Source organism: Crinia signifera, chromosome 5 (genome assembly GCF_055691185.1).
Source record: "Crinia signifera chromosome 5, ASM5569118v1, whole genome shotgun sequence".
NCBI lineage: Eukaryota > Metazoa > Chordata > Amphibia > Anura > Myobatrachidae > Crinia > Crinia signifera.
In genome coordinates this window covers 211399408-211413182 of record NC_139221.1, presented here as the reverse complement: position 1 = coordinate 211413182, position 13775 = coordinate 211399408, and the positions used below count along the sequence as shown (strand labels likewise).

At 46.2% G+C, this 13775-nt stretch overlaps 1 protein-coding gene across 2 annotated transcripts in view; it reads left to right on the top strand.

Moving 5' to 3' along the window:
- The window catches only part of LOC146080828 (mediator of RNA polymerase II transcription subunit 1-like), a 141300-nt gene that overhangs the window by 78811 nt on the left and 48714 nt on the right, over positions 1-13775 (top strand). For both annotated transcript variants that reach the window (XM_083188505.1, XM_083188504.1), the window contains exons 6-8: positions 4394-4422; positions 10175-10246; positions 13144-13218. In XM_083188505.1, coding sequence (XP_083044631.1) covers positions 4394-4422; positions 10175-10246; positions 13144-13218 — 176 coding nt within the window. The remainder of the gene's footprint in view (positions 1-4393; positions 4423-10174; positions 10247-13143; positions 13219-13775) is intronic.

Genomic DNA, 13775 nt, shown 5'->3' with positions numbered 1-13775 from the left:
GCATGTTTAATTAGCTGAGAAAGTGAAAAAAGTGTGATTTTGGCCAACAAATTGGACATTCTGGAAATGCGATGGCTGTTTCTCGCAGCACATCACATCCAGATGTTTTCACATTTAAAAGTATACAAATCGCATATTTAATGGTATGCGATTTGTATAAATGTGTCTAAAATTCGCCCAAAAATCAGACCAGGTTCTGATGGGTGAATTAGCCAGAACCCTGCACAGATCATTGAGATCTGTGCAGGGTTCTGGTGAAAAAAAAAGGGTTAAACAGTTTAAAAAATAAAAAATTGCGCGGGGTCCCCCGCCAGAGCATAACCAGCCCCGGGCTCATTGAGCCGGTGCTGGTGACATAAAATCACGGTCCCCGACAAATAGGGGTCCCCTTGATTTAATGAAACCAGCACCAGGCTCAAGGTCCGGCACTGGTTCCCAAAATACGGGGGACAAAATGACTAGTGGTCCCCCGCATTTTAAGAACCAGCACCAGACCCAACCAGCCAGCAGGGTAATGCCACAGCCGGGGGACACTTCTTATATAAGGTCTCGCGGCCAAAGCATTATCCCCCTGGCTGGACAGCATGGGCAGGGGTCCTGGGGAAGTGGGAACCCCCCCAAAGAAGGGGTCCCCCCTCCAGGACTTACCAGCCCATGCTGAAAGTCCGGGGCTGTCCCCGATGCCCCTGGGCGGTGGGCATCGGGCTGATGAAAAGTGTAAAAAAAAAAGAATAAAAACTATTGTCTTATACTGTAGAACTATGAGTCCCAGCAAGCCTACCCCGCATGCTGGGACTTGGAGAACCACAAGTCCCAGCATGCGGGGCATTAAAGGGCCCGCTGGCACTTGTAGTTCCACAGTACAAGAAATAGTTATCTAAAACACACACTAACACCCAGAAAAATAAACGTTTAATACATCCACAGCCCACACATACTGATACTTACCTACCTTGAGCCCTTGGGTCGGTCCCTGGATCCAGGGTCCGGGGCTGAAGAGTCCTGTTCAGGGGCCTTGGTCCTGGTTCCGGGGCTGGTCCGGGGCTCCTGGGCTGAAGATTCAGACTGATTCTATTGGCCGCTTAGCGGCCAATCAGGAGCCGAGAAAGTCAGCTCCTGATTGGCCGCTAGGCGGCCAATAGAATCAGTCTGAGGAGAGGCGCGTAAGATGAAAATCTCTGCGTCTCTCCAGTCCATGAGCGGGTACCAGCCGGGAGCAGCGCATCTGGAGCTGAAGATGCCGGGAAATAGTAAGGACTTAGGACCCAAGTGGCAGTACGGTCTCTTTGTCCTGACTTTCTGCACATTAAAGATCTACAGGTGAGCGCAGAAGGAGGAGGGAGTAATCGTAGTGGCAGTGCGGCTTCTAGAACCTAAGGCGCTACACCACAAGTCCTGGTGGATATTTGTTGAGACCTGGGGAAACCATAAGGACTAGGGAGTCAACCGAAGTGGCAGAACGGTCTCCCAGCCCTAAAGCACCCCATACACCTAGATAGGTGTACCCACCGTAAGGACCTATAGTGCAGCCTGGATTATACAGGGATACTTAAGTCTCCAAGAATCTGGTGAGCTACCTTTTTTTAAAAAAAATTCTCTCCCATGCAAAGAAGAGAGTGAACCCCCCTTTTTTTTTTTATATTTTTTTATATACTTTTTAGACTGTTTTGTGTGACTTTTCAATGAAATTCCTTCTTTTTATGTGACGTTTTATTTTAATAAAGCATTCAGTTATTTTTTACCTTGAAATTGAGGAGTGGACCGCCTTTCTTTGGGATTTCCAGTAAATTGATACATGTTGTCCAGCGTTGCAGAACGGTTCTCATCTCACTTGTAAACTTATATAATAAGTGTCCCCCGGCTGTGGCATTACCCTGCTGGCTGGTTGGGTCTGGTGCTGGTTCTTGAAATGCGGGGGACCCCTAGTCATTTTGTCCCCCCGTATTTTGGGAACCAGCGCCGGACCTTGAGCCTGGTGCTGGTTTCATTAAATCAAGGGGACCCCTATTTGTCGGGGACCGTGATTTTATGTCACCAGCACCGGCTCAATGAGCCCGGGGCTGGTTATGCTCTGGCGGGGGACCCCGCACAGTTTTTTTTGTTTTTTTTAACTGTTTAACCCTTTTTTTCCACCAGAACCCTGCACAGATCTTAATGATCTGTGCAGGGTTCTGGCTAATTCGCCCATCAGAACCTGGTCTGATTTTTGGGCGAATTTTAGACACATTTATACAAATCGCATACCATTAAATATGCGATTTGTATACTTTTCAATGTGAAAACATCTGGATGCGATGTGCTGCGAGAAACAGCCATCGCCTTTCCAGAATGTCCAATTTGTTGGGCAAAATCACACTTTTTCCACTTTTTCTCAGCTCATTAAATATGCGAAAATGGAATAACATGCGATTTCGGACGTTTTTGCTAAAAAAATCGCAAAAAAAAGCTCACTCCATAGAATGTCACCCATTAAGTCTACTAGGAACTGTGTTGTCCAATGGTCATGTGAGCAAAGGATCCCAAGGTGTTCTACTACTTTGATAAGCAATATCCTATCAGTACCCAAAGCCCGATTATTTTAACTTTTTAAGAAATATTGACAGGGGATTATGTTTATTTAGTCCGCGTGGGAACAATGTTCCCAACTGATGGATCCACCTGCATTCGGTCTTTTTTAGAAGCAATCCTCGGTCACCTCCTCTTTGGGGTGGGGGAACCCAATCGATTAGTCTGCATCTGTGGATATTTGGTGTCCCGCTGCCAAGAAATGGCGGGGTACTGGTAATTCTGCTTTTCCTGTTTCAATGGCTGCACGGATAGAATTACGATGGTTCGCCATCCTTTCGCGGAATTTTCGCTTAGTCATTCCCACGTAGGGGAGCCCACATGGGCAATTTAGTATCTAAGTACTTTAGTAACGGTATCTAATGCTGATTGGTTTGCCTGAATGGGGATGGGGAAAGGTGGGTCCAGGTGTCATGCTGTTACACGTGGTGCATCCTGCACAGCGGAAGCATCCTGGTCGTATCGTGTGCAACCATGTGGTTTTCCGATTAGGATTTGCATATATATATAGCAATTTACCATACAGGGAATATTTGCGAAGATGGGAGTTTTATTTCAGATGAGATGTTGCTATGGGCAACCAATCTTATACCCCTTTCACACATACGCAAAAATACCAGGATTTTTCACATGCACGCACATAGGGGGTTATTCAGGTTGATTCGCAAGGCTGCGAATTCGCAGCCTTGCGAGTCCACCAAACCGCGCCCGGCGATCGCACGCCCCCCCGCCGCCCCAGCAAAGTGCGGCTTCGCCCGCACAGCAGCGAATGGATGTTTTGCATAAACATCCATTCGCTTTGCTGGGGTGTCCACCCACATCATTCGAAGGTCGGTGACCATCAAATGATGTTCACCGACCATCAAATGATGTTTAGCGTGCACGCTTATATAAGTGACTTTTGAGTTACTTAGTTTAGCGTGCACGCTGGCGTGATATGGGCGGGCAGCTGACATCCGGTGATGTCAGCTACCCGGCCCACACACCCGCGTCACTGCCTCATTACCATGAGAACACCCATGGAACGCTGGGCGTTCCCATATGGTAATGGGGCAGCCCGGCACTCTCCGCCCCCCCTCGCTGCCATGGGTGCGTGCACCCGGCGACCCGAAAGGTCGCCGTGGGTGCACGCACCATGCGCCTGCACATGCGCAGAAACACGCCTACGCAGACGCACAACATCGGTACTGCGTGCGAATGCGCGCAGTACCGATGAAATCTGAATAAGGCCCATAATCTCAGGACTAGCATATGCCTGAAAGGGACTACCCGAGATTTTGGTCAACTAAAACCGGGGTCCTGCGCACCTGCAATTGACCTGGGATTTTGAAAAACCCGGAATTTAACCGGTTTAAAAATCCCATGTAGTATGTCTGAAATGGGTATTTAGTAATTTTACCCCACAGTATCTAGAAATAACAGCAATAAGACGACAGATAACGTTTGAGGATTAGGACATGGGGGGGGGGGGAGGACAATATTGTTGGTTGCCCCCATCATGTCACTGCCCCTTTGCCCCCTCATGTTGGGACCTGTGATAATGCCTCTAGACCGCTAAAGAAGCCAAAACCTATATTTATTAATTTTTTTACTTTTTTGGTAAGTTATTGCTTTTTAATCTAATTTTTGTTAGAATAGCAAGCCATTCACGTAAAATGTTGCACAAATGTGATGGAAGACAGATATACTCAAGACTGCATTGCTTCTGCTCATGGTGTGATGTCAGAACATAAATCTGTTTGGAAACTAAGCCATTTCAAATTTTGAGAAAAAAAATAAATGCCCACAGCTAATTCTTTTTTTGTATTTTTATTTCTGGGTTTCCTAGATGTGTAAAGAATTGCTTCATCTTCTCAGGTACCTTTTTTTTATTTTATATCCTACACTTTTGGTCTGTGTACTATGATAATTATTGGAAATGGCAAAGAGAACAATTCTAGTTGAGAATTGTTGCTCTGATTCATGAAGGTTGTCTTAACCAGGGGCGTAGCAAGGGCGGAGCATGAGCTTCAGGCGCCGGAAGTCAGAGGGCGCCAGAGCCGTGCCTGCACTGCCAGCTTGCCCGCTCCCAGCTCCCCGCTGTGCCGAGTGACGCGTTGTCCCCCACTGCTATTTTCAATTCACGTCTACTGCTGGACCGCTAGCCAATAGGCGTTTGCGGTCCAACAGCCAATCAGAAGCAGCATTGGTGGCTGCTGGACTTGCGAGCGCCTATTGGCTAGCGGTCCAGCAGGAGACTTGAATTGAAAATAGCGTCGGAGCAGGCTGCTGCACAATTCAGTCCCCCCTTGGCAACGAGCAATATCAGTCCCTCTTGGCATTGAGCATGAAGTTCCTAGCAATGAGCATGTAGGTAAGTGGCACTTATGTGTCAAATGTGCAATGGGCATTATGGTTTGTTATATAGAACTGTATGTAATGGGCATTCCAGTTTGTTATGTAGTATGCAATGGGCATAATGTGTGGCCTTCTGTGTAATTGTCATTACGGCATGTGGCTTTATGTGTAATTGGTACTACAAAGTTCGCTAAAATTTGCACTGGGCATTACGTGTGTGGTATAATGTTAGGCCGCGCCCCCTTTTCACCACGCAAGAGCCCTGTCTACTACAAATTGGGGGGGGGGGGCACCAAACATGCCCTTGCTCCGGGCACTGTGGCACCTAGCTACACCACTGGCATTAACCACAATGATGAGCTAACCCTTTGAGGTGTGTTCAATGTGGCCGGCAAGGGGGTTAAACGACGGGGATTGCAGAAAACAAGGGATCCTCACTGTTTAACCCCCACACTGGCCGCTCACCCTATTCAAAGTTCCGGGGGAATCCTCGCTGTCAGGACAGCGAGGATTCTCCCAAACAGCGAGGCTCACAGCTAATGCAGGGAGCTCACTGCATTTAGTCACGAGTCTCACTGTTTTAGCGGCCGCATACGCCGTTTCACCCACGCTCCAAAAACGGACCGAGGGGGAATCGGCATATGCAGGGGATCAGTTGAATCCTGATCCTGCGAGCTGTGACAGCGAGTAGAGAGCCCTGCTCTCTATCACAGCTCGCCCACATCATTGAATACTGCTCCTAGTTTTCTATTCTCTACCATCTACATAGTAGAACTAGGACACCCTTCTGTATTCATGACAAAATTGTACCAAAGACATTTAGATGGCTGCGCTGTTTAATCTAGATCTATTTATGTTTTTTATTTATTAACAGTTTCTTATACAGCGCACAAATATTACGCAGCGCTTTACAGAGAATATTTGAACACTCACATCAGTCCCTGCCCCATTGGAGCTTACAATCTATATTCCCTACCACATGTACACACACATTCATTCTAGGGTTCATTTTGTTAGGAGCCAAATAACCTACCAGTATATTTTTGGATATTTTTTTTATATATATATATATATAATTTTATTTAACCAGTAGTAATGTATTAACTTTACATTTTAGCACTATGCAAATTTATCCTATTTATTCCTTGCACAAAGGTTCATTGTCCATCAAACTGTAAGATCTCTGATACAGTCCTCTTCAGTTTATTCTACAAGGAGAGTTTCAATGGGAATGACTTCTGAGCTCTAATTGTGCCAACTAAGACATTTTCTTTCATTTCTGGAGCCATTTCTTGTTTGACTAAACTGGCCATACAACTAAAGATTTATTGTCCAATCTGGCTGGTTGGAGCGAAAATCGTATGGCAGCAAATTACAAATGACCATGTGCCTGTGATTGGGTACATCAAATTAATCTGGTCTAACTGACCAATATTTGTTTGTTTTTCAGTGTTTGGGAGCAAATTTTTAATTGCTATTTGCACCCATATATTACCAGATATTTGTTCCAACCAGCCATATCCGACAGTAAATCTTTAGGTCTTACACACTGGGCGATCCCTGATGCCCAAAAATATCGGCATCAGCAGGGACCCGGCATTAGCAAGTGCATACACATCTTGCCAATATGTGTGGGCACTAACAATCTGCTCTTTCATCTGTGCATGCATCAGCCTTCGTGTACAGCATACACACTGGGCGATTGTTTTTAAAATGAGATATATCTCTTCGGAGGGGTAACATTTTTATCGCCCTGAGTGTACGGGGATTAGTTGTGTTTTTTAGCGTTGTTTCAGTGCAGGAAGATGCAATTCTTCATCCTCTTTAGGTTGTGGAGTGTTTTGTGCCAAAATTTCTTGATATTTGGGGCTGTTCACTATCCTAACTACAGCCTCTGTACAAGCTAAAGTGTAGTGACACCAAAGCCTAAAGCTGCCACATTGTTTCACTGTAGGTGAGGTGTTTGTTATGTGTGAGCTACAAATATTGTTCAGTTAGTTAGTTTTATTTATACAGATGTATCGGGATTCATCTTTGCAGGTGATGGCGATGGCATCGCCATCGCCTGCATCCCCGCCATCTGTATGCCGGAAGGGGACGCGCGTGCACGAGGTGCGCACGCGTCCCCTTCCGACGATGCTGCCCTCGGTCGCCCGGTGCCCACACCGGGCGACCGCACCCCCCCGCAGCCTCCTCGGGTCCCCCCCAGCACTATCGAGCGGGAGGCGGACAGTATTGCGTCCGCATCGCCGCCCCGATACTGAGACGCGCATGCGTGGGGGACGCACGCGCGTCTCAGTCAGATGTAGCGCCGTCTTGCTGGCGGATCGCCAGCAGCATGCTGCTGGCGCTTCGCCAGCAAAGATAAAACCGGCCCCATCTGTATACTGAAACTTTGTCCTAGAGAATCAGATTTTTTTTTTTTCACAGTACTCCTCCTTGTCCAGGGTCCTCAAACTATTTTGCTCTGGGACCACAACAAACGATAAAAATAATTACAGGACCCCAGCAAGTTACCACAGATGGTCATAGTGTCACATGTGTAGTCAGCAGACAGCACATACATGGCAGCATTGTGAAGGCACAAAATGATGTGAGGAGTTTAACAGACAATTCAACAGATTTTTCAGACTCCTTGAATCACTGACTGAGATTAGTCATCAGCCTTATGGTCAGCAACATGGAGTCTTGACCCCATACTGAGAAAGTCGGGACGCACTTTGGGGTCAGGACCCACAGTTTGGGAACCGCTGCTCTAGGGCCTTGATGGCTAACCTTGACACTCCAGCTGTTGAACTACACATCCCAGCATGCATCAGATTTAGCATGGCCAAATAACAAAACTGAAGAAGAGCATGCTGGGATGTGTAGTTCAACCACAGCTGGAGTGTCAAGGTTAGTGTTCATGGCTGAAAAAAAAAATATATTATTAATTATAAGCCGAGGCACCTCATTTTACAACAAAAAAATGGGAAAACTTATTGACTCAAGTGGGACCCTCACTCGAGTATAAGCCGAGGGGGGGCTTTTTCAGCATAAAAAATGTTCTGAAAAAGTGGGCTTATACTCGAGTATATATGGTATATTGGTACTCTTTACTTAGTTGGGCGCCCATCGCGGTGATCGCGGGCAGTACATTAACGGCCGCGATGCCCGCGATCACCGCGATTTCCCATAGGGTTCAATGTTAAATTTAGTGCTGCCCGCGATTTTACATTCAATGCTTCAATGGCCGCGATTTGGCCATAGGAATCAATGTTAAATGGGCTACAGAGCCCAAATAGGCACAATTAACACTTAAATGTCCCCCCAAATTTGTAACGCCACCCCACGATCCACGCCAACCCGAAGCGTGGCGAGCGCAGCGAGCCCGCGAGGGGCGGCGGTACGCGTCCTCCGACCTTTTTTTCATACCCCCACTATCAACGTCAGCGTGGAGTTGAGAATAGAATAGTGTGGCGAGCCCGAAGCGTGGCGAGCGCAGCGAGCCCCGCGTGGATCGTGGGGTGGCGTAACAAATTTGGGGGGACATTTAAGTTTTAATTGTGCCTATTTGGGCTCTGTAGCCCATTTAACATTGATTCCTATGGCCAAATCGCGGCCATTGAAGCATTAAATGTAAAATCGCGGGCAGCACTAAATTTAACATTGAACCCTATGGGAAATCGCGGTGATCGCGGGCATCGCGTCGCGGCCTTTAATGTACTGGCCGCGATGCCCGTGATCACCGCGATTTCTTTACCCACGACGCCCGTGATGGAGATCGTGGGCGCCCAACTAAGTAAAGAGTACCGGTATATTAAATCCAGATCACTTGTTGCACTACAATAAAAGGCCAAGAGGCTTCTCAACTCTATCGGGGAATTAAAGGGTCTTACACAGGCAGCCACTAGATCAGGGGTGGGCAACAGGCAGCCCGCGAGATGTTCAGGTCTGGCCCGCTTCCCTGACCTATGTCACAATGACAAGTGGCCGACAAGCTGAGCCGCTTGTCATTTAACCGGCAGGGCTAAATAGTGCTGTGCCGCCGACTATGCCCGACTGCGCAGCATTACTGGGAGACTAGTGTGGGAGGGGACACGGTCACCAGGCAGCTGCCGCAGCGTGACCGCATCCCGCCCACACTACCAGTCAAGCTGTGCGGGGCGGGCGTAGTTGGGACCTCCGTCTTTCCTGCCGCCGGGCTGTAGCAGCTTTCTCTCCGTGGCAGCTCCGTCCTCCATCCCGGCTGCAGGCATGAGAGGACAGAGGAAGTTCCCCTTGCTGGGGCCACAGCAGCGCACAGCACTTGCTCCCCGGAGCCTCATATGCCCGCTCTCTGGGGCATTGTGCAGAAACTACAGCATCTGCTCTGCAGCTATGTGCTTCCTCTCCGGCTCCCGGGGGTACCCTATGTGAAGCGGACCTTGCTGCTGAGCGGCAGGGAAGAGGCCATCAGATTGGGGCTGCTGCAGGAGATCGTGAAAGACTAAGGAGATAACTAAACAGGTGCAGGCAGGTGTGTGGGTGGGGCGAAGAATTATCACCCACAAGCTGCTGTAAACACAATACGGTCATCCTTACCCCGCCATCACCCACAAGCTGCTGAAAACACGCTACTGTCATCTTCACCCCGCTGTGACCCAAACACCATAATCAACCTCCCGCTGCCGTCACCCACACGCTGCCATGTATACTCTGCCCTGTGCAGCCCCTCCACTCCCCATAACGTAATTTTTGGCTCAATCATGGTGACCTAATGTAAATTTGGGCTCAATCTGGGAGGCATAATGTGAATTGTGGCTCATTTTGGGTGGCATAATGTGTAAGGGGCAAGTATAAAGTGGTCTACGATTGTGTTTCATAATGTGTATATAATGTGTTTTGCATGGCCACACCCACTTTTCCTAAGTGCGGCCCTCTAACATTTACTGGAAGTGTAAAGCAGCCCCCCAGCTGAAATTATTGCCCACCCCTGCACTAGATGTTGACCGATGGAGCAATTTGTGTTGCTCAATTCAGTCACTCAGACACTAGCACTAACATTATGGTTATGTTCGGTAATTTTGATGGGCTAATAACTAGTGTGTGTGTGTGTGTGTGTGTGTGTGTGCGTGCGTAATAAAAAAAAAATATATATATATATATATATATATATATATATATATATATATATATATATATTCTGCAAATTGTACTTTTAATACATTGTCTACAATGTAGACAATTATTAGAATTATTTTTTTTTTTACTTTTAATGGTCCTTTTTTAATTATGTTGTATTACTTTGTAGGACAAATGATTTTGAAGGCTTTGGAAGAAGTTTGGAAGGGCTTTTAAATCTGTACAATATTCCGGGGAACAGGTATAATTTGTCAAATGTTTTGCAGAATTATTTAAAATAATTTCTTCAAAGCGATCTACGGCATTTTGGTATGGCGTCCTACACATACCTCCCAACATTTAACATGTCTAAGTAAATGCTCAAAATTCAAAAACTCTAAAAACAGTCCATGGGCCGTTCAGATGAGGGACTAGCCAATGTTGCAATAGACCTAACCACCATATGCATTTTGTAGAGCTAGATGTGTAAACCCTCCCCCCCTCTGAAAAAAACAACAACCCCTGAATTTCTTAGATGAAGGGGACATAAATCCCAGATTTCCTCCCCTTAAATAAAGCGGACTATTTATCCAGCCCTTTTTTTTTTTTTTTTTAAATCATGCAGAACTTCAGGGAGATCTTTATTTTTTTTTTTTTATTGGAGCTACAGTTCCAGCAAGAGATCGTTGCTACCTAGCACCGCCCCCCCTCCAAAAAAATAAATAAAAATGTGATAGCAAGACATGCTTCAATGCAGAGGAATGCAAATATTAGATGAGTACACTGTCTACAATAGGGACTTGGGAACCTGCACAGCAACAATTGCACAAGTGGTGTCTATCTACCTAGTGCATTTTGCAAAAGATAAGTTGATGTCATCTCCAGACATTGACCGGTTATTATAGATCTAAATCAGACCTTATCGCAGGAGAAATTTGTCCTCCAAAATGGGCAAAACCATGTACAATGTTGCATGTGCAGAGAGTTAGATTTGTGTGGGTTATGCTGTTTCTGTGCAGGGTAAATACTGGCTGCTTTATTTTTACAATTTAGATATCAGTTTGAACATACTCCATACCTCCCAACTTTTGAAGTTGGGAGGCCGGGACGTTCGCGCGGCGAAGCCGCGCACGCTCCCGAAAAGGGGGCGTGACCTCGATAAAAGGGGGTGTGGCCTCACGGGGTGACGCGAACTCCGGCCACGCCCCGTTTTCGCCGCTCGTCGGCGCTGAATAGATGCTGTGCGCATGCGCACAGCGTCTATTCTCGGCAAGCTGGGGGGGCTCCCAACTGTCCCCCCCACCGCGGGACAATGGCGGCCCCGGGCGGGACGCGGGAACGTCCCCGAATATCGGGACGTTCCCGCGGAAATCGTGACAGTTGGGAGGTATGCATACTCCACCCAAATCTAACACTCTCCCTCTCTGCACATGTTACATCTGGCCCACCTGCAGTCCACATGGTTTTGTCCATTTTTAGAACAAATTTGCTCTGCCATCAGGACTAAATTAGGCTCGATGTTGCTACTTTACATAATGTGTTTTTATACAATGCAGAAAGTCAAACATTAATGGAAGAAAGCCGACAAATATACAAAGGTAAAATAATTTGGCTCCGGATGTATGTAAAGTATGCTATTACTAATGTGAGGTGTGGTAAAGTCTCCTTTTACTTTGTATCCTACATTACCATTACAGGCATCACTATAGCTTTGGTCTGATGAATTGCCATGACTTATGCAACAAAACTAGAGCTTTAGTTGTAGATTGCTTTAATTCTCCTACAGTATCATACACTCATATCATGGAAGAATTAATTATTATTTTATGTGGCTTACACTAATTCAACCTGTACTGTTCAATACAGTATATTCTGTTGAATAGAATAAATAGAACAGAGTTTATTTGGTGGACACAAAAGGGGGGGGGGGGGGGGGGGGGGGGGGATTGTTAGCCGCAATTACTCATTTGTGCATGAAATCTTTTCTTTTATGCAATCCAATTGCAGGTGAAGTTAACATACTGGTTTTCACCACCTCCTAAATAGGTACAAAATTGAAAATGCTCATTCTGAGGATACCCTGGATTGGGTTTATCAATACAATGACGAACGTTAAACCCCCACCCCCAAACCTGGTGCTTCTCCATGTTGCTTACTTGCTTGTGGTTGGTAGCTCAGCAACAGTTGGGAGCGGAGCATCTGTAACATACCTCCCAACTGTCACGCTTACCGTGGGAACGTCCCGATATTCGGGGACGGTCCCGCGTCCCGCCCAGGGCCGCCATTGTCCCGCGGTGGATGGAAAAGTTGGGAGCCCCCCCAGCTTGCCGAGAATAGACGCTGTGCGCATGCGCACAGCGTCTATTCAGTGCAGACGAGCGGCGAAAACGGGGCGTCACCCCGTGAGGCCACGCCCCCTTTTCTCGAGGTCGCGCGCGCGAACGTCCCGACCTCCCAACTTCAAAAGTTGGGAGGTATGCTGTAATACCCTGGTACTGCAAGAGTTAACATTATTTAGTTTTATGCATAGCTAGGGCTATTTCCTGTGCACTGATTGGGAGAAGTTTGGAGATCAGGCAGTGATCACATGCAAAACACAATACACAATAGAAGCGCTACAAGTAAAAATATGAATGTAAGCTGGAAAATAAAAAATAAAAGCAGATTGGTAGATCTAGTACAGAAATGTATTTAATAAACTTGAAATATTTGGCTAAGCCAGTTTAACAATGTACACATGAATGTCCATACATGTGATTGACATAACTTTAAAATCTGAATAAAAGATCTCACCAAACCGGGTAATGTATTGAGATGTGGCCAGGAGAGTCCCGACTTAGTATGTCCAGAATGGAAAAACAGAAGTCCCCAATAGCTCAGTCCAGAGGGAGGACCAGATGGAACAGCCAGGAGTGGCCCAGGATGGCACAAATTACCAACTCCTGCCTCTGAGTTGATAAAGCAGGGTGGTCTCCTCAACCTCTTGGTCCCACAGAAGATGTTTTTACTTTGTATCCAGATGGAGGGTGGAAGAAAGTATGTCTCCAAATGGAGAGTTGGAGGGGGATCTGGTGGTGTGTAGTCTGGTCTGCAATCCAAAGCCTCTTAAGCTGGTAATTCTGTATATGAATTGTGACTCTTGCTTTTTTATTTCCCCAGTGATACCAAAGCTAAAGTCTATATTGCATTGCGCAGTTTAGAAGATGATCTGAGTGCAATATTCAATCTGAGCAGGTACAATACAGCTTACAGTAAATGTGTAATATACTGTGTATTGCATACAAGCTAGTCTATGTAATTTGAATATTGCTGCATGGAACAGGTAGCTATAATGCAGTGGTCACTGTTGGATTGATATCGGTTATACCTAGATTCTTTGGTTTCGTTTGCAGGTTTAAACGGACTAAAGTCTGAGTTAAGTCACCTGAGCTTAAGCATACCTCCCAACGTGACCCATTCCAGGAGGGACACGATGCTCTTTTCCTGGACTTCTCTCTTAAGCCTTTGAGTGACGTGCAAAATATGAGTGCCAATATCTCTGAGAGATGCAAAATATTAGGTTGAAATGCCAGCGTCTCTCGCATTTGTTTATATAAATTCAAATAAAAAATGTGTAAAAAATTTTTTATTTCCTATATCAAGTAAACATTACAGGTCATTATGATAAATAAAAATGTTTGACATTTTTCACACCAATTTGGACAAATTCAATTGGCACGCAAAGGGTTAAGGCAAGGGGATTGCCATAACCTGTGCTAAACCGGTTGATTGATAAGAAAGGTGATGGCAAT